The sequence below is a fragment of the Bidens hawaiensis genome, unplaced genomic scaffold (assembly GCF_021521415.1).
Source record: "Bidens hawaiensis isolate Kalapana, Puna unplaced genomic scaffold, B.hawaiensis_p1.1 tig00024253_1, whole genome shotgun sequence".
NCBI lineage: Eukaryota > Viridiplantae > Streptophyta > Magnoliopsida > Asterales > Asteraceae > Bidens > Bidens hawaiensis.
The window spans coordinates 76734-101908 of NW_027493820.1; the positions used below are offsets into that span (position 1 = coordinate 76734).

Here is a 25175-nt window from a genome sequence, read left to right on the forward strand (position 1 = left end):
CTCCCGGCGACCGATTGACAGATGTCTCAATCCAAGTCAAGTCAATACTCCTCGGGGTCACCTTCCAAGCCTTCCCGTGCAGATGACCTTTGTGTGAGATGCCCATGTGGTTCCGCGACATGTTACCGGATATCCAGGACCGATGCAAACCCGGGTTGTCGATTCTTGTGCTGTGTAGGTGTTTAGTTACTCACGAATTGGTGTTTTAGTCTGTTAATCGATGCTGATTCCTTTAATTTGGCTTATATCAAATTTAGGGGTAATTGTTCTAGTCAGTTAATCGAATTAGGGTTTTTTGTTTTTTGATATATTAAGTCCATTACAGAAGGGGAGTTGTGGATGGCTAAAATGGGCTAATGATCCCACATGCCCTAGTTGTGAAAAGGTAATTCAAGCAATGATGAAGATGTGAACAAGAAAGATGAGTTTCAAGAATGAAAACCAAAGAAGTAACACGCTTGGAGATGTTGCTAGGAATTAGTTGGTTTTTGTTCTTTGTTTATGTTTGTCTTTATTGATTAGTTGTTAACATCGTATTTGTAGTATGGGATAATGTAATCTTTGTTGTTGTTAAATGTTTAGAGTTTCTTGTTTCATCTATTTTCTTTCCACATTATCAGTCATGTTGCAGTCATGATGAAAATGAGAAGGATGAATTTGAGAATGTTGAGGATCAAATTGAGAATGTTGAGAATGTAGTGCAGTTTGACAATGAAGCAAGTCAAAAAGAAGACAAAGAATGTCAATTGGGAGAAGATGAGTTAATGGCTTATTTGGTGCAAGAGGATGAATTATTTAGACCAACTGAATAACATGAAATGGATCCGGGTGATGATTATGACCCTAAGGTTTTGAAAGCAGCTTTCGACTACACCAGTGAGCCGGAGGAAGATTACTATCATGATCCATATGAAGATGATCCAGTGTGGGACTCTGACTGGTCAAATGATGATTGCCATTGGAAGTAGCATTGTACTTGGTTTGCATTTGAAATGTATTGTAATGTGTTACATGAAATTGACATGATTAAATGTATTGTAATGTTTGCATGATTTGACTACATACTACAAGTTTTAAAAGCATTAAACACAAACTGTCAAAATAACATACAAACCATCATATCCCAAAACAAACATACATGCCACAAGTTTTAAATTGTTTTAAACACAAACCATGATGGTTTACTTAAATTGTCTCAAAAACACACCATCAATGTTACTCAAACACACCATTATGGTTGGCTTGGCGCCCTGCATGTTCTGATGTTGTGTCCGTAAACTCCACATCTTCCACAACTTATTTCGTGCCCCATCCTGGTAAGTTTGCCTTCTACAGAAAACACTTCCTGAACCTCTTCAATCTTCATTTTCCTCTTCTTGCTAGCTGCCAATTTCTTCTTCTCACATAGTGCCTTCTTCCTGCTCTTCTTCGGTCTGCCAATTTGAGTATGATGTTTAGGTGGAGTTAATATTGTTGGGCATTTTGAGGGTGTCCACATATCAAGGCCTGGTATGGGCCTGATTTGGTGGTTATACACCTTCTTTCAAGTGTCTAACCAGTAAGCTTCATCAACCCACTTCTCCAATGGACCGACAGACATGTTGTTTTCTATTATATCATATAGGGCTACCACCGCATGTTTGCATGGCATACCTGTCAAGTCCCATCTCCTGCATGTGCAAGTCCTATCCTCCACATTCACCACACATTGGCTTCTCAGAATCTTAACTTATGAACATAATTGCATATTAATAAATGTTTGGTTGTAATATCATAATCAGGTAAATAATGATACCTGGTAAGTCACTTCATCAACCATCATAACCACCAATTTGCTTGCTTCTCTTTGGATTTCATCCCATGCTTTTGTTGCTTGCGGTGTTAATGGGCCCCTGGCAGTGGCTTGCATCTTCTTCACATTCACAATCCTCATGGTCATATACTCTCTAATATACTCCAAACATGTAATGATTGGCTTGTCTCTTGCTCCAACAAGTTGCTTGTTGAAAGATTCACAAAGGTTGTTCAACAACATATCACTTTTTGCCCTGCCTAAAAAATGTGATCTTGACCATCTTGTTACCAGGATGTCACTAAGCCAGAGAAGCATATAAAGATTTTTAAATTCCTAATCTCCTCCATTGCCATGTTGAAGTATGGGACAGAAGTGGCCGATGCTGCCCTATAAAACAAGCCTTTATACAAATCTCCCCTCCAGGTTTGCCTCAAGTTCTCATGGATGTGTTTGCAACAAAACCGATGCTCAGCCCTAGGAAAAACACTCTCAACTACTTGAATAAGTCCCTATAACAGTCAAATCAGCATAATTAGTGTACATGAGTTTGCCTATTATAAATATATGCTAAGTGTACATACCTTTTGTCGTTCACTTATGAAAGTGAAATTAGCATCATGAGGCAAGTCAAGATCATCTCCAAGGAGATTTAAGAACCATTTCCATGAGTCTGTGCATTCTGCTTCCACTATTGCAAAGGCAACAGGATACAAGCAATTGTTACTATCCATCCTGACAACAGTCAAAATCTGTCCGGGGTATTTCCCTTTCATAAAACAACCATCCAACCCAAGAAGTTCTCTACCAAGCAATTTAAATCCTCTAACCAAAGCAGCATAACACACATATATTCTTCTAAATCGCCTTGTTTTAAGGTTAGGGTTAGCAAATGGTTCAACATATAATTTAATGGAACTACCTGGGTTTGCTTTAAGAAGCTCATCAATATAGGATCTGAGGTGGGTGTATTGTTTGGTGTCGTCACCATTCTTCCTTTGCTAAGCTATTGTCTTAGCTCTTCGCATCTCGGATTCAGAAAGTTGTATTTGATGCCTCTGCTGGAATTTGGCCTTCAATTCCTTGGCCGCTATGTTGGGGGGTGGTTTGTAGCTCAACCTTAATCTCTTTGGCAATAGTAGACATTGTGTACAGACCAGTCGATCTACTTCTGAGACACTCGTGTTTTTTTGGAATGGCCTTCACACACCAATTATCCTCAACAAATTGTCTTGAGATGTGCATCGTCCAAGGGCAAGTGGGTTTCATATCCCTTTTTCTTACCTTCAACTTTTCTCCTGACTTGACACATTTGGCCCCTCACCAGCAACCAACTTTGGATTGGTCCCCAAACAAATCACCCTAAACCTTAAAGGATCATTCTTCTTGATATACAAATCCCTTCTACCATGAAGAGCATAACTCTTAACCATCTCATTCAATGTTTCCTTTGATTGTATTAACTAACCAACAAAAAATGGGCACTCATCATCATTATTCATTTCCTTCCCCTTGAACTTTCTTAGCATACTATTCAAGACACTCAAGCCCTCATCATCAGAGCTCTCATCACTAATATGATCACCTACTATCCATGCAAGGATTTAAACCATCATCATCACTAATATGATCACCTACTACCTTATCCACATCAAAATCTACAATAGCTTTATACAACCTCATGTCAACTTCTACATCCTCCAAGGGTGTTTGAAAGGCAACCGTATACTCAGGATCACTTTCATCTGATCGATCACTATCATAACTGTCATCATCTTCCTCTTCATCACTACCTACACCCTCACTAGAACTATTTTCACTACTCACTTCATGAACACTTTCACCACTCACTTCATGGACACTTTCACCACTCACTTCGTGAACACTTTCAAAACCAGGTACAAATCCAGAATCATATACCACAATTTCGGTACCACTAGTCCTGCCATGTTCTACAAAAATATCAACAATGTGACTACCTACACCATCACTACCTCTAACCGTAGCACAAACATCTTGAAAATGATAATATTCAATCAATGGCTTTTTAAACCCAAATCCAAACTGACACGCGGATGTTTGTAATGAAAACAACAAGCTGTATCACAACCATATTGTAACTTACAAAGTATTCCAACCAACAAACATTTACAAATTCAGAAACTTGAACTTCATCGACGTAAGTTATCTTCTCCCCTTCGTATCTTCTTTGCCCCTCGATAGTGAAATACCCTCCATGGAAAAGTTTTATGGTGAACGCATGTGAATAATTTTCACCTATAACAACCGTTCAGCCCGTTAACAACATACAAGAAAAAAAACAAAAAGTTTGAGCAAACAGTAAAACGTTACCATATAGGTCTTCCGGGTCACATACTTACTGTCCGGCCTAATAGAATACGAGCTCGGCATTGCGATGTCTGAAGATGTGAAGTACGATCGGAAAAATTGGGGGGGGGGGGTTCAATGATGTAACGTTGGCCAAGATTTCAATTTTTTGATGAAAATTGCCCTAATTCGGGGGTTATAATGGATCGGGGGAGAAAAACGAGTGCAAAGACGAATTTACCCTTCACCACAACCGTCAACCACCCACCACCACCACCACCACCACCACCACCATCGACCACAACCAGCGTCCACTACCACCACCCACCGTCCGCCGCCGCCACCACCCACCATCCGCTGCCACCACCACCACCACCACCACCACCCACCACCACCGTCCACCACCCAACACAATCGTTCCTCACCACCACCACCCATTGTCCGCCACCACCACCGTCGGCCACAACCACCGTCCACCACCATCCACCACCACCCATCGTCTACTGTGATATATATGATAGGTAACTAATTTTCAGCTTATGCAGACGATATCCAGTTTATAAAACAAACAGTATTATATTTTCAGATTGCAGACCTTCAGACCGCATCTTTAGTTGCAAACATTAAATTAAAGAAATCAGATTGCAGATAGGTTTTGTTTTCAAAAGCAAATAACACCTTAAAAAGACTCAAATAAGCAATCACAAACACCACCTAAGATGATACGGAGTTTGGAGAGGATGTCACTACTACTAGTCATTGATTTGACCCCCAAATAATGGTTGTTTAAAAATCAAATATTAATATTTATTTTTGATACGGACAATAGAAACTCAAATCAAAGGCAGTGAGTCAAGACCCAAAATAGTCCAAAGTCTAAACCACCACCGCCACGCCGTGAAATCAACAGCCGTCATCTTCAACCCTAAACCCACCGATCACTTCAAACATTCAGCAAGATCTTGCAATTACTTAAAACCCACTCAGATCTGGTGAATCCAATTGACTCAAGATTTCGGATTCAAGCCGCAAGGTAAATCCGCTCCCATGAAATCCGACAGATCAACCATGTCCAACGATATTGATTATGATTCCATTTTTAATAATAATAATAATAATAATAACAATGAAGTGAAAAGCAAATCTGGGTTTTCGAGTTTGCCCGTGTACGATAAGCCGGTTTATGATGATGACATTTTTGATGGGTTGCCGGGTATGAAGAGTAAACCCATGTATTCGGGCTCTGGAAGATTTGATGATAATGTTTTCGCATCGGTGGGTGGTTCGCGGAGTCAACGAAATGACGATTTTGATGATCTGATGGGGAATTTAGGTCGGACGGAGAAGCAGAAGGCTGTGAGGAGTCCGGGGGGTTTCGATGATTTGCTTCCGGGATTTGGAAGTGGTGGTATTGCATCCGGCAGCAGGGGCGGTGATTTGTTATAGCTGCGGTTTAGTTTTTTTTGTTTAATTCATTTGAAGGCCTTGACTTTAGGGAAACTGGATTCGTTAGTATAAGTTAAGGTGAATCGTGATTGTTTGTATTTTATCTTTATGTTGATTGTCGCCCACACCAAGACATAGTTGTTAAAGGAAATAAGTCTGACTTTTGATGTTTAGAAAGTGTCACTAGAACTATTAAATGAATGTAGAAGAATGCCCGGTCTATGTTACAATTCAGTTCGGGTGTCGTTTCTAACTTTCTATCTATAAGTCTCTCACATAGATAGATGCACAAGTTATTGATCCATCGTCATATTCCCTTGGGGGTTGTAGCTGTCTGTTTGCATGTTCATTTTAAGATGTGCTTTCATACGCTGTTTGCTAAAACTAAAATAAGAACTTGCTACTGTAATTACAAACAAAACAAATGAGATGTAAAAGATCATTGATTAGAAATAGTTTTCTTTTTTCTAAAGCAAAGTTCTATGAAACATTATAGAATGAAAGTAAAAGATAGGTAGTGCGGTATGTTTTTGTTATATTTGTAATAAAACGAATCGTTTTCTCATATTCAAGCATGATTGGCATGTAAGCTAGTTCACAGTGACAATTGTGCGACAGTTTATTAATTGTGAATTATACCAAGTATACGACATTTCGGAATATGGTTCTTTGTTCCTCTTAAATTCAGTTAACTACTTGTCCATAATATCACTTTTTTTTCCTCACAGATCAAATTCAGAGTCGGTGCCAGCATCAACTAGCAACAACACAAAGGCAGCTTCTAATGCAATGGATGATCCTTTTGTGGTTCTAGAGTCTACATCAATCCCTGTCACTTCATCCCGGGATGTTTTCATTGATCCACTAGAAAACATTCACAAGATTAGTAAATCTGATAACACAAATGCTGCAAGATCTGTAAATAGCAATATGTTTGATGACATAGACCCCCTTCACGGGTTTGGTAAGCCTGCACCCTCATTCCCAACTGATTCTAAACAAGAATCAGGTTTTAAGTATTCTGAAAATGAATCACAGAAGGTGCCAGTAGAAGATTTTCAAGAATCTCAGAAACCCATGCCACCTTTCTCTCAGAGACGTGTTGATCGGGCTACATCTCCACCTGCCTACACCGAGACAAATTCTCAGGCAGACATGTCTCCCTCATCAGAAGAAAATGTGCAAGCGGTTGACGATATATGGCTCACCGTGTCAGAAATACCTCTTTTCACACAACCTACCCGGGCCCCACCACCTTCAAGACCACCCCCTCCGAAACCTAGACACGCTTCAAAGTCTGTAAGAACTTCATTTGCATCAAACACCACAACGTTCGGTAACAGTTACTCTGATTCTCCTAAATACTCGAGCTTTAACCCGTTCCAACACGAGTTTGAGAATTTGTCAACGGGTAATGGTGAAGAGACGGATTCAAACTCGGCTTCTGCTGCAATGAAGGATGCTATGGACCGAGCCGAGGCTAAATTTAGGCAGGCAAAGGAACTAAGGGAAAGAGAACATGCAAAAGCTTCTAGAAACAAAGAATCCATGAATCTTAATAATGGCAACTTGTCTACAGAAGACGAGAGAGAGAGGGAAGAACAAGAGAGAGAGAAAACCAGACTTGAAAAGGAGAGGATGAGAGAGATTGAAAGGGTAAAAGCTAAGCAAGCTGTAGAGAGGGCTACACGAGAAGCCCGTGAAAGAGCAGCAGCTGAGGCCCGTGAGAAAGCAGCTGCTGAAGCCCGTTTAAAAGTTGAACGGGCTGCGGTTCAAAGAGCACAGGCAGAGGCTCGTGAGAGGGCGGCCATGGATGCAAAGGGAAGAGCAGAACGAGCTGCTGCAGAAGCCAGGGAACGGGCTTCAGTTGAAGCTTCTGAAAAGGCGGCTGCAGAAGCCAGAGAGAAAGCAGCAGGGGAGAAGGCTGCGGTTGCAAGGGCTGAGGCCGAGGCCAGGCGTAGAGCGGAACGGGCTGCTGTCGAAAGGGTTAATGCTGAGGCTAGACAGAGGGCGGCTTCTGAGGCTCGAGATAGGGCGGCTTCTGAGGCTCGAGATAGGGCGGCAGCGGCCGCTGCCGCCGCCAAGGTGAACCAACAAAAGAATGATAATGATCTTGAATCATTCTTCAGTTCCCGACCAAGCAGTGCTCCGAGACCTAGGGCGACTTCTTCTGTGAGTAGTAAATGGTGTTTTATATGTATACATCTTTACATACAAACACATATGCCGATATGCTTATACACACACACACATAGTGGAGGGTTCCACGCAGAAGGCTTTTATTTTTTTTTGTGAGAACAGAAAGAACAGAATAAGCTATTCATTTTTTTAATTAAAAAAAATAGATATACAAGAAAATGATTGATATAAAATAGTTATTCATCTCTTCTAATATTTTAAAAAAAATATATAAACAAATTTGTTTATATAGAGAACCTACGCGTGTGTAAATTATGTGTAGGTAACCTTTTAAAGATGAAAAGAATACATATGAACACATAACCTACACATGTGTAGGTAAGCTTTTAAAGATGAAAAGAAAACATATGAACACATTAGTCTATTGTTTTTATGTACATAAAATTGGCACTAGTATGTAAAGTTTTTGAAAATATGGAACCATTAATAGAAAAATGTTTAATTGATTTAGGTTTGTTCTTTTTGTTCTCGAAATAATTTAGTCTCCCGTAACTAACCTCCTATGTGTGTGTGTGCGCGTGTGCGTGTGTTCATGTTCTAGATATAGTTTAGAAAGTTTCTATTGCTAAATTGTTTGGACAATGTCTTGTCTGCATTGCAGGACCCTGCGCCTGATCCACTGTTCCAAAACAGACGAGGACAGGAAGGACCGCAGAGGACATCCTCAACTGGAGTATCCTCAAATATGAGGAAAGCATCTTCCACCACTAACATTGTTGACGATCTTAGCTCAATATTTGGAGGTATATCTTTATTTAGTTTAGTTTTATAGATGTAATCAGCGTTATTGTTAAATCTTTAATTACCAACTTCGGTGCCATAGCGTCACCACTAGTTAGGCGCCACCTCTTGCTGAAAGGTAACCAGCGCAGTTGGTTAGAGCTGCGACCTTTTTTATTGCCAATTTTTTATTCAACTTTTGTATTTGTATTAGAAGAACAAAGGGTGTCCATGCCCTAATGGATAAGACACCTGAATTTCATAAATTTGCTTATGAGATTGATGCCACTAGACCCTTAACTGTTTGTTTTTTCTTCTTTTACTTCTATTAGATCATCAATGTATTTTGCTACTATTATTAGTTTTGTTATTGAACTATAATATATTTTGCTACTACTGACTTTTTGTTTTTTCTTCTTTTACTTCTTTTTTTAAAAAGCTGCCCCTTCATCTGCTGGAGAGTTCCAAGATGTTGAAGGTGAAACAGAGGAAAGACGAAGGGCTAGGCTCGAAAGACAACAACGTACTCAAGAACGTGCGGTATGTGATTTTTGGAATCTCTTATTTATAGTTTAAGATTTTGCCCAAAACGTTAATATTCATGGATTTTTAGTTTTTACCATTGACTCTTTCATGAGTAGGCTAAAGCACTGGCAGAAAAGAATCAACGTGACCTCCAGTCTCAGAGGGAACAAGAAGAAAGAAATGTGAGTATTTATCAAGTTTCTTTTTCTTTAGTGCATCAGAAGACTACTACTTTTTTCCCCCTTAAAAACATCATAAAATATATGTGTTTTTCCTCAGAGGATCTCGGAAACTCTAGATATTGAGATCAAGCGTTGGGCTGCAGGGAAAGAAGGAAATTTACGCGCATTGCTATCAACATTACAATATGTACGTATTTCTCAGTATTTATTCATGTAGGGGTTGCAAAAAAAACGTGGCACATTCGAGTGAGTAAAGGGATTATGAGATTAGTTGTAAACATTTTAACGGGTTTGGGGTGGGTATGGTCTTAGATGATACCTGTCTGATTACCCGAACCTGTTTGCCTGAATATATTAGTATATTATATAATTTTAAAAAATATAATAAACAGTATATTGAAGTTAGAAACTTGAAAGTATTAAAGTTATAGAAGAGTTAAGAGTGTAGTTGAGTATTTGATATTTCAAGTTGGTTTCTAGGTGAGTTTAAGATTGTGTTTTGGGTAGTGGGCATCCCAATGGGTAACTTTTAACCACATAAAATCAAAAACAGGTATATTTAATACCATAAACTCGATGTGTGATGATTAACGGGTACTGATGGGCTACCAAAACTATTATAGTTCATGAATGTGCTGTTCTGTGTAAAATTATTATATTTTTCATCCGTGCTCTTGTTATCTTGATTGATTATTAGGTTTTATGGCCGGGGTGCGGTTGGCAGCCTGTTTCATTGACTGATTTAATAACGGGTGCTAACGTCAAAAAGTCGTATAGAAAGGCAACTTTGTGCATCCATCCCGACAAGGTGCAACAAAAAGGAGCTAATCTTCAACAGAAATACGTAGCAGAAAAAGTGTTCGACTTACTTAAGGTGAACCACGTTCTATTAATATACATCACGATACCATTAAAGCAATCAGTCATTCAACGTATATTCAATTTAAAGTTTAAGTAACACATTTAATCCGTTATGATACTAATTGTCAAAACAATTACTATAATGCGTAGATAACTATCACTGTTAAAGTGTATCACAATTTTGAGTTTGGTTAATAGGAAGCTTGGAACAAGTTCAATTCAGAGGAGCTCTTTTAATTGATGTGATGATGATTCTCTATATATCTACAAAGAAACACATATCGCAAAGGGTGTTGGGATCTTTATTTATGTGCCTCGAAGCAAAGATAGATTTGACCTTTGTGTGAGGTCGAGAGGTAGCGGTGATGGGGTGAGCGGGGCGTGGATGGCGGGAAAGTATTTGTTGATGATTGTAGAGCAAGACTGTATTTATTATTTTATACGTGAAACTGAATGATGATTGAAGTATGGAAATTCTTTTTGTGTGTATGTATACCTCCTGGTAATATTTTAATCATACTGATATAGCAAAAATGTTACATAATGCATTTTTTTTGGCTATTTATATGTCTGCTTCTTGTTCATAATTTGCAAACATACACACATCAGTCTCTGGTTATTATAACTTTAAATGACAAAACGCATTCGGCACAATCTGATCGTTTGATTCAGAAGTCATGACCATATAATAGATGTTTTTGAGTAGAGAATTTGTGAAAATTGTCTTCAATCTTAACAATGGCCTTGATAATAACATTTCCACCAACCATATGCATAATAAGCATGTGATAGGTTACAAGCACATATGAAAAGCGAAGACATGCTAGTCATATGCGTGGCCTTGGTAAAAAGTGCGCTAAACATTAGACGAAGAAAGCAGTGTGGAAGTGTCATGATGCCTTGAAGCGATTGATTTTACATGAGGCACGCAGGAACAATATTCACGGGTTTGGGACGGATATGAGATTAGGTGGTACCTATTGCTCAAACCGACCATACGGTGGGTTAAAGCTCAAGTTTGGAGTGATAAGAATCCCAAGGGTAAGTTGTAACCACATAAAATCATAAAAAAAGGATATTACTAGTCATAATTTTACAAGTAGGTATGAAAAATCATCTCATATCCCTAGTTGTAACCAATGAGGGAGAGATTCTTGATATTTGGGTGTATTGTCATAATCATATTTGTATGGTAATTTCTCAAGTTCTAATATAATTATAATAAATTAAGATTGGGGCAACAAGATTGAACTGCATTAATCTTGGTAATTCTAAACCCAATCTATACATATGTTTTGTGAGAACATTTTAAAGACTAATCAAACTAAGAAATAAAAGATGGAATTACACTTTTTTACATAAATGTTCAACTTTGAACTTAGAAATTAGGTCTCAAAATGTAAACCTTCTATAAATACCATAAAAAGTGTAGTTACAAGTTACAACTAATTAACCAAATAAGACATGGACAAAATCCTAAGAAACAATCAATGCTGTTTGTTGTTCTTCAAAAATGGCAGTGGAAGTTTATGGAGAGCCTCCATGATTTCATTGCCCGCCTTTTCGCCATAAGCATCCACCAGGCTTTCATTCCGCTCGTACAACAGTGGTGCAGTCAACAGCACCACAAACACTGAGCCATTTACATATGAATAGGTCGATTCAGCTTGTCATTTAACTTTACGCGTTAAATTAAGCTAAATGATTTAACAAAAAAGAGAAGGATAGTTAAATGGGTCAAAAGTCGTCTCAAGTGTTACTATGGCTGTTCAAATCTCCCAGCTTGAACCTCGCTCTTACGAAATCGACTATTTAGTAAACGAGAAGTTAAACTGGCTCATTAAAATTTGACAACCAGAATTTAACTTGTTTAAACTATAACCCACACTTAATATATGTAGGTTGATTATTCTATAGCTTATAATTTTGTTGTGTGAGTTAAAATTCAACTTTTTTTGTTTTTATATATGTATCGATATGTAAAAAGTTACAAAGTTGTAAAAATTAACAAGGTAGCTCGAGCTTGTTACGAGCCAAACTCGAGCTCAACATTTTATTTCGCCAATTAAGATAAACGGGCCGAGCCAAATTGGCAAAATTTACTTCAATTAACACGGCTTGTTTAGAGCCCTAACTTTGAGCCACCTTAAATTCAACGAAACGATACAAAAATATGCAGCAAAACTGAATTGTTTAGGGTTCTAAACAAATGAACTCACAGATATACACGAGGGTCAAAAACTCGAAGCAGCCACCGATGACCGAGACCAGCCACAGGGTGAATATCACCTGCATTCCCACAATTTATATATAAAGTTAAAGTTAGTATAAAGTGTTGCATTAAGTTGAGGAATTTATTAGATTATACTATAAGCTAGATTATTATTATTATTTTTATTATTATTATTTTTATTATTATTATCATCGTTCCTATGCATTTATATAGATTAGTTTTATATTTATGTTACATTATATTACTTATGATTATACCAATCAGAATCATGTTGATTGGATAATCCTTATCTACACAAAAGGGGTATATATATCCCTCCCTGATGTACATGATGGTTATCAAAGAATAATATACCAATTCTCGATTATCATTCTCTCTACACATTATTATCAAACAAATTGTTTATCTGCAATAAACTGGTATCAGAGCCAGATTGCATAAGCGATACACTCGATCACGAAACAAAGCAAAATCACAACAATTCAACATGGCGATGCAAGGCAGTGGAATACAAACACAAATACCAAAATTATTGGGAAACAACTATTATCACCTGCTTACTTGGAAGAATATGAAAGTCATGATTCAACGTATCACCCAGATGACGTCAGTTATTACAGTGGTGATAGCAGACTTCACCTACGAGGCGGAACGAGTTATCCGCGAGCGGTAGTCCGTCATGCGGAATACCACAACAATGCTGAGGAAGACTTCTCTAAGCCTTAACGCCCAGCTGCATTTGTTGAAAAATCAAAATTCATTGCACGAATTGCAACAACTCTGTTTCCGGTTAATGCAAAGATCCCAACATCTGTTGGAAAGTACGATGGGATAACTGATCCCAGCGATCATCTAATGAACTTTGTGGCTGTGGGAGGAGTCAGCGGTTGGACTCTTCCCTACTGGTGTCATATGTTTGCTTTAACATTCACTGGAGCAGCACATGAATGGTTTGAAAAGTTACCGGACGGGCAAATTAAGAGTTGGGACGACTTTGTTGCCAAATTCTCCCAACATTTCAGTCAACAGCGGAAACACACTCGCGATCCATCCGAGATATTAGATGTGGTTAGGCGGAACAATGAATCCATTAAGGACTTCATTACCCTCTTTAACAATGAAAGTCTCAATATCGGTGGTGTAAGTGAAGACATGTTGTGGGGAGCTTTTCGCAAAAATGTAAAGAGTGATGAATTAATCTCGACTCTGACTGGCAGAGACGGAATGCCGACGTCTTGGAATGATATCATGAAGCGAAACTGTTTGTAAGGACTCATAAGACTTTGGCGAATAATGGTCAGAAGCAGAACCTTAAGGTTGAATTCCAGACCCCGCGGCCAAACAAACAAGCGAAAGGAACAATTTGGTCAAGACTCCAATCGTCGGCGGAACCATCAAAGCAATTTGATGCAAGATCTTTGATTGGTAACAAGAATAAGCAGAAATCTTCAGTGCGGTCCTCCAACAGTTGGACTCCATTATCGAAAACACATTCAGAAATCATCACTACTGAAAATGTGAATTTCAGGAAGCCCCAACCACTCACAAGGAGATCGTTCTTTCATGCCAAAAAGCATTGCTCATTCCACAATGATATAGGGCATAATACGAACGAGTGTGTGGCCTTGAAAAATGAAATCGAAGCAGCTGTAAAGTCCGCCAAACTTGAACATTTGGTCAAAGGTGCAAAACCAGGGACTGGTAAAGCTCCCGCGCGAGACAACTATGGCCCGTCCAAAAAGCAAGTCAAGATTTGAATGTCCACATGATTCAAGGCCGACATAGGGTTGGAGGAAAGAGGAGAGAGTTCCTGAATAAGGAGTGGAAAAATGAACCAGTGATTTTTCCACGGGTCAAGGGCGGACCGTGCAATAAGAACCATTTGATAAGCACCGCCGTCTTTGGCCACTACCGATCGTAGTATGTTTTCTTTGACACTGGTAGTACATCTGACATTATATACGAGTAGTTCTTTGAACAATTAGATGAGGAAGACAAGGAGAGGTTAAAACCAATCCATGCGCCTGTCTCAGGATTTGGAGGGGAGGTGATGCACCTGCGAGGGATGATATCTTTTCCGGTCACTCTCAGTGACGGAGTACATTCAAGAACCGAAGAAGTTGAGTTTCTGGTTTTACCAGCAACATCCAAACATGGCATCATTTTGGGGCAGGAAGCAATTGGTGACTTTAATGCTCACCCGTCCACAGCTCACGGTGTGGTAGGGGTTCCAAACCGCACCGGCTTGGCAATTATTCATGTCAATCGACACTGCTTCACAACGGAAAGTTCAAAGACCAGCAAAGTCCCAAAGCAAACTTAGAGGACCGAGTCGGAAAAATGGGTATTGAACAAAAAGTTCCCGGATCAGTCAGTTGTGATTGGAGCTGCTATTTCAGAGATAGTGAGAACTTTCTTGAAGTAGTTGTTGACCAAGAATATAGACATCTTCACTTGGCCACCCACGGGCATAACTGATGTCCCGCGGAGTGTTGCAGAACATAAACTAAGGGTAAACCCGATGTTTACACCGATTGTTCAGAAAAAGCGAAAAGTGGGTCCGGAACAAACCAAGGCTATGAATGAACAAGTGCAAGATCTTCTTCATGCTGGTATCATCCGCGAAATTAAGTACCAAACATGGGTAGCTAATCGGGTCATCGTTTCAAAGAGCAACGGAGCATGGCGGATGTGCATAAACTTCAAAGATTTGAACAAGGCGTGTCCAAAAGATTGTTACCCACTGCCGGAAATTGATCTCAAAGTAGACGTTGTGGCCCCGTTCAAGTTTAAGTGCTTCCTCGACGCCTACAAAGGCTATCACCAAATCCGCATGGAGGCAGGTGACGAGGATAAGACAGCGTTCCGCACGGACCAAGAAGCATTTGCTACAAAGTGATGCCCTTTGGATTGAAAAGCGCGGGTGCCACATATCAGCGACCGATGGATCAAGCTTTCAAGAATCAGATTGGTCGAAATCTTGAAGTCTACATGGATGATTTGGTAATAAAAAGTGTGGAAGAAGATCAAATGTTGAGGGACATCGAAGAAACATTCGAAACCTTGAGAAGTATTAACATGAAGCTGAATCCAGCTAAATGTTCCTTTGGGATGGAGGAAGGAAAGTTTCTTGGTGTGGTCGTTACGGGCGCGGGCTTCAAGGCCAACCCAGATAAAGTCCAGGAAATAGCCCGCATGTCATCTCCTTCTTCCCTCAAAGAAGTACATACACTTAATAGAAGATTGGTTGCATTGAACAGATTCTTAGCAAACCATGCAGCCAAATCTTACCCATTTGTTTCAACATTGAGAAATTGTATCAAGAAAGCACAATTCAGGTGGACTGCGGAAGCTGAACAAGCGTTCCAAGAAGTCAAAAAATTCTTGGAGGATTTGCCTACTTTGAAAGCACCTTATGCGGGAGAACCTTTGACCTTATACATGTCGACGTTTGATATTGCCATCGGGGCTGTACTACTGACGGACAAGAAGAATGTTCAAACACCAATCTACTATGTCAGTAGGACGTTGTCAGATCTGGAGACCAGATACTCAATGCTTGAAAAACTAGTCTTGGCACTGGTTTATGCTTCCCGACTTCTCCGTAGGTATTTTCAAGGTCATCCCATCAACGTGTTAACTGGGTACAAACTCAAGAAAGTATTGAGTAAGCCGGAATTGCCTGGACGATTGGCAAAGTGGGCCATCGAGCTGGGTGAACACGCGATCGAGTATAAACCCAGACCAGCAATTAAAGGGCAGGTGTTGGCGGACTTTGTCACTGAAGTCCCGCAACACAAAGAAAAAGAATGTTTGATCGAGCAACAACCCCAAGCACCTCCTGAACAGGGACAAATTTGGTCATTGTTTACGGACGGAGCTTCAAGCAGTGAGGGATCTAGCGCAGGTCTCAGGCTAGTCAATCCCGTGGGCTATGAGTTCACATACGCCATATGTAGGTTGATTATTCTATAGCTTATAATTTTGTTGTGTGAGTTAAAAGTCAACTTTTTTTTGTTTTTATGTATGTATCGATATGTAAAAAGTTACAAAGTTGTAAAAATTAACAAGCTAGCTCGAGCTTGTTACGAGCCAAACTCGAGCTCAACATTTTATTTCGCCAATTAAGATAAACGGGCCGAGCCAAATTGGCAAATTTTACTTCAATTAACACGGCTTGTTTAGAGCCCTAACTTTGAGCCACCTTAAATTCAACGAAGCGATACAAAAATATGCAGCAAAACTTAATTGTTTAGGGTTCTAAACAAATGAACTCACAGATATACACGAGGGTCAAAAACTCGAACCAACCACCGATGACCGAGACCAGCCACAGGGTGAATATCACCCGCATTCCCACAATTTATATATAAAGTTAAAGTTAGTATAAAGTGTTGCATTAAGTTGAGGAATTTATTAGATTATACTATAAGCTAGATTATCATTATTATTATTAATTATTATCATCGTTCCTATGCATTTATATAGTTTAGTTTTATATTTATGTAACATCATATTACTTATGATTATACCAATCAGAATCATGTTGATTGGATAATCCTTATCTACACAAAAGGGGTATATATATCCCTCCCTGATGTACATGACGGTTATCAAAGAATAATATACCAATTCTCGATTATCATTCTCTCTACACATTATTATCAAACAAATTGTTTATCTGCAATAAACTGGTATCAGAGCCAGATTGCATAAGCGATACACTCGATCACGAAACAAAGCAAAACCACAACAATTCAACATGGCGATGCAAGGCAGTGGAACACAAACACAAATACCAAAATTATTGGGAAACAACTATTATCACTGGCATATCCAAATCGAGTATTACTTGAATCACAAGAACTCTGGAATATCGTTGAAACATGATACAAGGAATTACCAACGAATGCAACAGATGCCACAATAACCAAATACAGGGAAAACCTAAAAAAAGATAAAAGGGCTTTACATATCTTGTTCCAGGCATCAAGTGAGACAATATTTGAAAGAATTGCAACCGCAAATTCATCCAAAGAAGCGTGGGGTATACTACACAAAGCCTATCGCGGTGAACAACGAGTACAACGGGTAAAACTCCAAACACTAAGATGTGAATTTGATATTTTTCATATGAATGTAACTGAATCTGTTGAAGAATATTTCAATCGAATAACTTCAATAATAAATCAATTAAGAATGAATGAAGATAAGATTGATGAACAAAGGATTATTGAAAAAAATTTAAGAACCTTGACTCGAAAATATGAGTCTGTTGTTGTTGCAATTGAAGAATCAAAGGATGTAACAACATTAACCACTGAAGAATTAATGGGAATTCTACAATCCTATGAATTAAGGATAAAACAATATGACACCCAACAAATTGATCAGGCCTTTCAATTACAAAACCAAAATTCAAACTTTTATAACAACACAACAAGAAACCAAAGAAATTTTGTGCCCAGTAGAGGTGGAGGAAGAGGCCGAGGGGGTAGGTTCTCACCCCAAAACAGAAATCAAATAAGATGTTATAGTTGTCAAAAGTTAGGCCACGCAAGTAGAAATTGCCCAAACAGAAACATTAAAGAAACAAGGGAAAATATATTAATGCATGAGAATGAAGACAACGAAGATAGTGAAGATACCATGTTTATGATATTCAACATGGAAGAGAACACAACAGAAATTTGTTCGTATTTAGACAGTGGATGTAGTAATCATATTACTGGAAATAAAAATGCATTTATATCATTGCATGATTCAGAAAGACGAGAAGTAAGGACAGGAGATGATAAGAAACTTACAGTGTTAGGATGTGGAGAAGTAAGTATTAATCTACAAGGAAAGAAGAAGATAATACCAAATGTATTTTATGTTCAAGGATAAAAACATAATCTTTTAAGTGTGGGACAATTAATACAAAAAGGGTACGAGGTATATTTCATGAAAGATTATTGCAAAATCAATGATCAACGGGGATGCAACATAGCTAATGTCAAGATGACCGAAAACAAGATGTTTCCATTAAGTTTAGATCGTGATATTGATCTTGCACTAAATGTCACCACAAAGGATGACTCAACCTTATGGCACCAACGATATGGACACTTGAATTATGACACTTTAGTAGAAATGAGTAATAAAGGAAAAGTTGCAGGCCTTCCAACAGTTCACAAAAATGATCAAGTATGTGAAGGTTGTGTCATGGGTAAACATGCAAGAAAGGCATTTCCAAAGAAAGCATCATGGCGAGCACCCAAACCTCTTGACTTAATACACTCTGATATATGTGGTCCAATGAGAACCCAAACTATAAGTGGATGTAAATACTTCATAACCTTTATTGATGATCACTCCAGAAAATGTTGGATCTACTTTCTAAAAGAAAAATCAAAAGCATTATACTACTTCAAGATATTCAAAAGTCGGGTTGATAATCAAAGTGAAAGGAAATAAAGTCTTAGAACAGATAGGGGAGGAGAATATTGTGGCCATGACTTTCAAAATTTTCTAAGTAATCATGGAATACATCACCAATTAACTACAAGTTACACACCACAACAAAATGGTATTGCAGAACGAAAAAATAGAACAATAATGGAAATGAGTAGAAGCATGTTGAAATCAAAATCAAATAACTTATCCAACTGTTACTGGGGAGAGGCTGTAGCATGTGCAGTATATATATTAAACAGAACTACATCGAAAAGCATGCCAGATATTACTCCTCAAGAAGCATGGTCAGGAATGAAACCAAATATAAAACAACTTAGAGTATTTGGAAGTTTAGCTTATGTTCATATCCCACAGCAAATGAGAGGAAAATTAGATGACAAAACTGAAAAAAATGATACTTGTTGGGTATAGTGAAAATAGCAAAGGATATAGACTATACAATCCAACAACAAAAAGGATTATTGTAAGTCGAGATGCCATTTTTTTGACGAAAACAGAACTTGGGAAGATAATAGCAACAAAAAGGTGTATGAAATACCTTTTTGGTTTTCAGAAAATGAGAAAGAAAATATACAAACTAGACCTTCGCAAATTGCATCCACCGGACAAAATAAAGATTTAGAAGGAGACAATAGTGGTGAAATAAACATAACTAGTGGTTTAGACAATAATGAGTCGCCAATAGCACAAAATAATATTGAACAACTAGCTGTTGGAATTGAAAACACCTTAGATGCCACGGTCAACATGGATGATCCTCCAATCAAAGTAAGAACACTAGATGACATATACCAAAAGACGAAGGCACTCACCCCCAGACAATTAGCCAGGTTACATAGACAACCAGGTGAGACATCACAAAATACAAGGAGCAGATCACACTTTGCCTTATATATTGAAAGTGATCCACAAAACTTTGAGGAAGCATATAGGAGTGAAAAATGGAGACTAGCAATGGTTAGCGAAATAGAGTCCATCAACAAAAATAACACTTGGGATTTAGTAGATTTGCCACAAGGACATAAACCTATAGGAGTTAAATGGATTTACAAAACTAAGTACAATGAAAAGGGAGAATTTGATAAATACAAAGCCAGATTAGTAGTTAAGGGGTACAAACAAAAATATGGAATTGATTATCAAGAAGTATTTGCTCCTGTTATTCGTTTTGAAACTGTAAGACTGATCATTACATTAGCGGATCAACATGGATGGCACATGCACCAAATGGATGTAAAATCAGCATTTCTAAATGGAAATCTAAATGAAAAAGTATATATTGATCAACCTGGTGGTTATATTAAACAAGGTCAAGAACATAAGGTATGTCTATTGAAGAAAGCTCTCTATGGATTAAAACAAGCATCAAGAGCTTGGTATAGTAGAATTGATGAATACTTTCAAAAACATGGCTTCAACAAGTCCACATTTAAGCACACATTATTCTTGAAATTCAACAATAATACTAGACTATTAGTGTGTCTCTATGTAGATGATTTAATCATAGCAAGTAATTCTCTAAAGGAAATCTGTATTTTCAAAGATGACATGAAGGCCGAATTCGAAATGACTGACATGGGTTTCTTACATTACTTCTTGGGAATGGAAGTATCTCACAATGAGAACGCAATTAGCACTTCACAACAAAAGTATGCTCAAAATTTATTAGAAAAATTCAACATGGTCGATTGTAAATCTATTGCTACACCAATGGAGTATTGTTTAAAACTATTCAAGGATGATCCGAAGGAATTAATCGATCCTAGTCTCTATAGAAGCCTAGTGGGGAGCCTCATGTACCTAACCAACACCAGACCTGATATAATGTATGCAGTAAGCAAATTGAGTCGTTTTATGGAGGAACCTACAAAAACGCATTGGGAAGCTGGGAAAAGAATATTACACGATTACGCGGGAAATCTTGACGATTGTAAAAGCACATCGGGATATGCATTTCACTTGGGTTCAGGAATAATATCATAGCAATCCAAGAAACAAAAGGTGGTAGCACTCTCGTCAAATGGAGCATAATATATAGCACTTTCCCTAGCAGGATGTCAAGCCTTATGGATCAAAGGAATAATAAGAGAACTCGAACTTGATGATGAACAACCTACAAAAATGTTATGTGATAATAAGTCCACAATCTGCCTTGCCAAAGAACCAATGTATCATGGTAAGAGCAAACACATAAGAGTAAAATACCATTTCATTAGAGATCTAGTGAAGAGTCAAGACATTGAAGTTCAATACTGTGCAACCAAAGATCAAATAGCGGATATACTAACCAAAGCACTTCAGCCAAAGGACTTTCTACGCTTTAAAAGACTTGTGAAGGTGGTTTCAATCTAGCTTAGGGGAGGATATTAGATTATACTATAAGCTAGATTATTATTATTAGTATTATTATTATCGTTCCTATGTATTTATATAGTTTAGTTTTATATTTATGTAACATTATATTACTTATACCATGCAGGATCATGTTGATTGAATAATCCTTATCTACACAAAAGGGGTATATATATCCCTCCCTGATATACATGACGGTTATCAAAGAATAATATACCAATTCTCGATTATCATTCTCTCTACACATTATTATCAAACAAATTGTTTATCTGCAATAGAATTTAATGAGTGTTGGAAGATACACTTAAAAAACTTTTGATGTCCCTCCTTGTAGTCATGTCCCTCAAGTACAAGCAGCCTTCATTGATCTGATCTTCTAAAAGGATAGCAATACACTCACACATTTCTCGTGACAATCTTATGTCAGGGAACTTTGGAGGAGACCTAACAAAAGATATGTTTATTTTATTATATTAACATGCAAGATTACATTTGGTGATCCTTAGAACTTGTTAAAGAATTGGCTTCAGATAAATAACATACCCAAAATATCAACAAGAAATCAATTGTAAACAAAAAAAAAAGGCTCACTTGTTAACAAAGGAAGAAAGATTGGACCACAGGAACAATATTGCGAGAGCAAGTATTAGAAAGTGGCACAAAAATGGAAGAAGATGATAGTCTATCCATTCAAACAGAAGCCATATCACAGTTGCAGACACAAAAATGGCACCAGACATCTGCTTTTGTCTCCATAGTAATATATCAGCAGCTGAGAATTAATATAATTGCATCTTTAATCTATCATTAATGAACATGTCATCAACTGATACAATGTGTGCTTCTATAATGCCCGCATAAACAAACATATTTTCTCAATATTATTCGTTCGTTAAAAAATATAGGTGTTCGCACCTGTTTATGTTATTAATATTAAAAAGTAACTTGAGCGAACAAACGGGACATGTGTTCAGATGATCATACTAGTACATGTAATTAAATGAATAAAGGGTTTTATTTATGTTCATTTATTTAACAAACATATAAACAAAATTTCCTTCGCTTCGTTTGCAACAGGATCAGTTTATGGTTTTAATCCATTATAGTTTGGAGTTGGCTATAACTCGTTTAATGGGCTGCTATCTTATTTAGTTTGTGTTTAAACATTATATTAAGTATTTTGTATGTTTATTATTGCAAATAGGAATGAGATGGCAGTAGAGTGGATGCCATGCAACAGTTGCTTGTAACAGGCAAACATTAATTGATGCATGGCATCCAAGAGACACCGGTTCAATTTCTGTATATGTATCGCTTTTAAACATTTTGTAGTTAATGGATTGTATATTTCTTCTCAACTTCAAATATCAATTGGCAATAGCAATTCAAGCAGTACGTGTGTGTTGTATGTTCTTATCAACATTTAAACAATAAGTAATACCAACAAAGGAAAATCCAAATTTCAAAGTTCCGCCCGAGGCCTCGAACATCGATGTTCAGGCAACTATTCGAAACCAAACTTTGGAAACAAAGTAATCACTTTGGGGCTAGCAGAATTACGGTTGGTTTCGAACCAAAGGAAGGCATGAAAAAGAAGCAACACAATGTTTCTGGAAAACCGAAGTTATTGGCAGCTCGTAAGGCAATCACCAGGGCAAAGGCCTTTAAGCAAAACTGCAATAACAGGATTATAAGTAAGACCCACGAATAAGAACGATTCGGATCTCAATCAAATGAAAAAGGTACGATTTTTCAAATGAAAATACCCAATGTTGTAAAAATCGTTAGCTGCTAGTTGGGCGGTGGGGTGGGGACTAGCGATTAATCGAGATTAATCGGATCGGAATTTACTGTATATTTTTCAGTTTTATATATACACACACACAATTTTTTATGTAATTTTTAGTTTTATACACACATAAACATATTTTGGCCGGAAATTGGTTTGAATCTCGCTGGAATCTGCTGGAATCTCGCCGGAAACCGCTGATTTTGGTCGGAATCTCGCCGAACACCGCTGATCTTGGTCGAATCTCGCCGATTTTGGTCGGATTTGACCATTAACCGATTAATTGGCCGACTAGCCTAAAATTAATCAGTGGAGTGGGGACTAGCGATTAATCGGGGATTAATCAGTGCATAGTCGGGATTTTTGCAACACTGCCAATACCCATGTTCTCATGGCTGCCAATTTCCTAAGTAATTACAAATAAAACCCCTCTTAAAAGTGTTGTCCCAATGATTATCTGGCCAAGGGTACTAAATATAGAAGTTGGGACAAGATGTTGGTTGTTGATCTTTCATTTAAAAAAACGCACGACGGGTGATAAATCCATGTTCAAAAATTTGGAAAAAAATGTCTATGTAGAAACAAGCACCAAAGAACATGAGATCTTGTTCTCTCGTGGAATAGGAGAGGTTGAGATCTTTATGAATAGAATGACGAGAATAAATACCAAGTGTCAAATTCGTACCAGCCTTAAAGAAAAAATTGTCGAGTTTAACACAACTAAATGATCAAGGATATGTGACCCAAACCTAGTCTCTGCTGCTAATAGATCCAAGTAACCCGTATAGATAATCATTAGATTTGCGTCAAATGTTTCTTGCAAACCCAGTTTGTTTGGAATTTGGACTTTCGATGTTCTTTGATGCTTGCTTATACATATATATAAGTCGAGTAATCCAATTTCATAGCCGTTTGGGAATTTTTGGAGGATATTCTTTATTGGTTTGGTTAAAATGTTCTTCGTAGAACCATTTTACAAACCTAGCAAATTCCTATCTTAAGGATTCTAGCATTTCATCGCATAACATGGTATGTGTAAGGTATCCATGAATGTGACCCAAACTTCTTGAGTTGATGAATTCGGTTTAACATCCTAGACCTTCTTCAAGTACCAAAAGTATTTTTGGAATCATAAGAACCCTCAAGATAGCATTCTAATTCTCTTTTCTCTATTTCAAGCAGGGTTTGATCTTCCAAAGCATCAAAACAATTACTAGTGTAACATTTTCAAGATTAATGTAATTGCTTTCTTCATCATCACAAGAATCTACCACTTTGTCAAACATACCGTCTACGTAACCCACATCTCCCTTGAGTGTTACATTATAGCCTTGATCATTTAGTTGTGTAACTCAACACATTTTTATTTTAAGGCTAGTACGAATTATTCTTGTCTTTTTCATTCATAAAGTTCTCAACCTCACGTATTCTACAGGAGAACAAGATCTGAATCTCTTTCGTTGTTTCTACAGAGAAACAATTTTTTTCTCATATTTTTGAACATGGATTCATCACACGCCATGTGTTTTTATAAAAAAACACAACCCACATCTTGTCCCAATTTCCATATTCAGTCCCTTAATCAGAAAATTATTGGGACAAGAGTTTTCATAAGAGGGCCTTTTTTTGTATTTACTTGGGCAATTGACAGCCATGTTACCATGGGTACGACATTTAAAACATCGTACCTTTATCATTTGCTTGAGATCCAAATCGTTCTTATCCACAGGCCTGGATGCGATTAAAGTTTCACTTAAAGGCCTTTCCCTGGGTGATTGCCTTACTAGCCCCATGAAGTTTGTTTTTTCCGAAACCATTATTTTGCTTCTTTTTCATGTGTTCCATTGGTTTGAATCCAACCTTAACTCTGACAAGCGCGCGATTACTTTATTTTCAAAGTTAGGTTTCAAATCATTGGCTGAACATTAACATTCGATGCCTAGGGTAAAACTTTGAAATTTAATTTTTCCTTTATTGGCATTACAATCGCATAATCGCTTCCTTTTTTCATGCGCTATGATATACCACTGTTAGAAAGTGGTATCTCTAGGATCGTCTTCTTTTTTTTTTATTGTTTCATGATCGATAAGAACATACACCCCACATACCAACTGATTGAATTGCAATTGATATTTGAGGATGAGAATAAATTGAACATAAGATATACACATACAATTTATTAACTACTTAGAAGAAAATTTCACCTTGTATGTCTACAACATATAAGTTATCGCGTTAATGAAAAACTTGGTCTTTTAAGGAAGAAGAAAACATATTGACACCCATTAT

General features: G+C 37.7%; 3 protein-coding genes across 3 annotated transcripts in view; 1 reads left to right on the forward strand and 2 right to left on the reverse strand.

Annotated features, from left to right (window-relative positions):
• Positions 1-1543: 1543 nt before the first annotated feature.
• On the reverse strand, positions 1544-2526 carry LOC143568926 (uncharacterized). Its single transcript, XM_077054957.1, has 4 exons — positions 2377-2526; positions 2225-2304; positions 1796-2093; positions 1544-1723 (listed from the first exon to the last, which is right to left on the reverse strand). The coding sequence occupies exons 1-4, from the start codon at positions 2524-2526 to the stop codon at positions 1544-1546; spliced, it is 708 nt and encodes a 235-aa protein (XP_076911072.1).
• A 2468-nt stretch (positions 2527-4994) lies between these two features.
• On the forward strand, positions 4995-10309 carry LOC143568929 (auxilin-related protein 2-like). Its single transcript, XM_077054961.1, has 8 exons — positions 4995-5559; positions 6295-7738; positions 8367-8508; positions 8925-9025; positions 9127-9192; positions 9290-9379; positions 9890-10066; positions 10252-10309. Exons 1-8 carry the CDS (start codon positions 5168-5170, stop codon positions 10288-10290), a joined length of 2451 nt encoding a protein of 816 aa, XP_076911076.1. The 5' UTR covers positions 4995-5167; the 3' UTR covers positions 10291-10309.
• A 1197-nt stretch (positions 10310-11506) lies between these two features.
• LOC143568923 (reticulon-like protein B2) overlaps positions 11507-25175 on the reverse strand; it is a 28600-nt gene continuing 14931 nt past the window's right edge. Inside the window, exons 2-5 of the mRNA XM_077054954.1 lie at positions 21689-21869; positions 21400-21541; positions 12273-12342; positions 11507-11686 (exon numbers count right to left, since the gene is read on the reverse strand). Of these exons, the coding sequence (XP_076911069.1) occupies positions 11541-11686; positions 12273-12342; positions 21400-21541; positions 21689-21869 (539 nt within the window). The 3' untranslated portion in view covers positions 11507-11540. The remainder of the gene's footprint in view (positions 11687-12272; positions 12343-21399; positions 21542-21688; positions 21870-25175) is intronic.

Bases quoted from the DNA above. Each gene is read 5' to 3' on its own strand.
- LOC143568926 (XM_077054957.1), bottom strand. From the start codon at position 2,526: ATGGATAGTAACAATTGCTTGTATCCTGTTGCCTTTGCAATAGTGGAA. The intron at 2,305-2,376 runs GTATGTACACTT...TGACTGTTATAG, and splicing joins TCATAAGTGAACGACAAAAG to GGACTTATTCAAGTAGTTGA. The intron at 2,094-2,224 runs GCAAACCTGGAG...TCTCTGGCTTAG, and splicing joins CACATCCATGAGAACTTGAG to TGACATCCTGGTAACAAGAT.
- LOC143568929 (XM_077054961.1), top strand. From the start codon at position 5,168: ATGAAATCCGACAGATCAACCATGTCCAACGATATTGATTATGATTCC. The intron at 5,560-6,294 runs GTTATAGCTGCG...TTTTCCTCACAG, and splicing joins GGCAGCAGGGGCGGTGATTT to ATCAAATTCAGAGTCGGTGC. The intron at 9,380-9,889 runs GTACGTATTTCT...ATTGATTATTAG, and splicing joins TGCTATCAACATTACAATAT to GTTTTATGGCCGGGGTGCGG.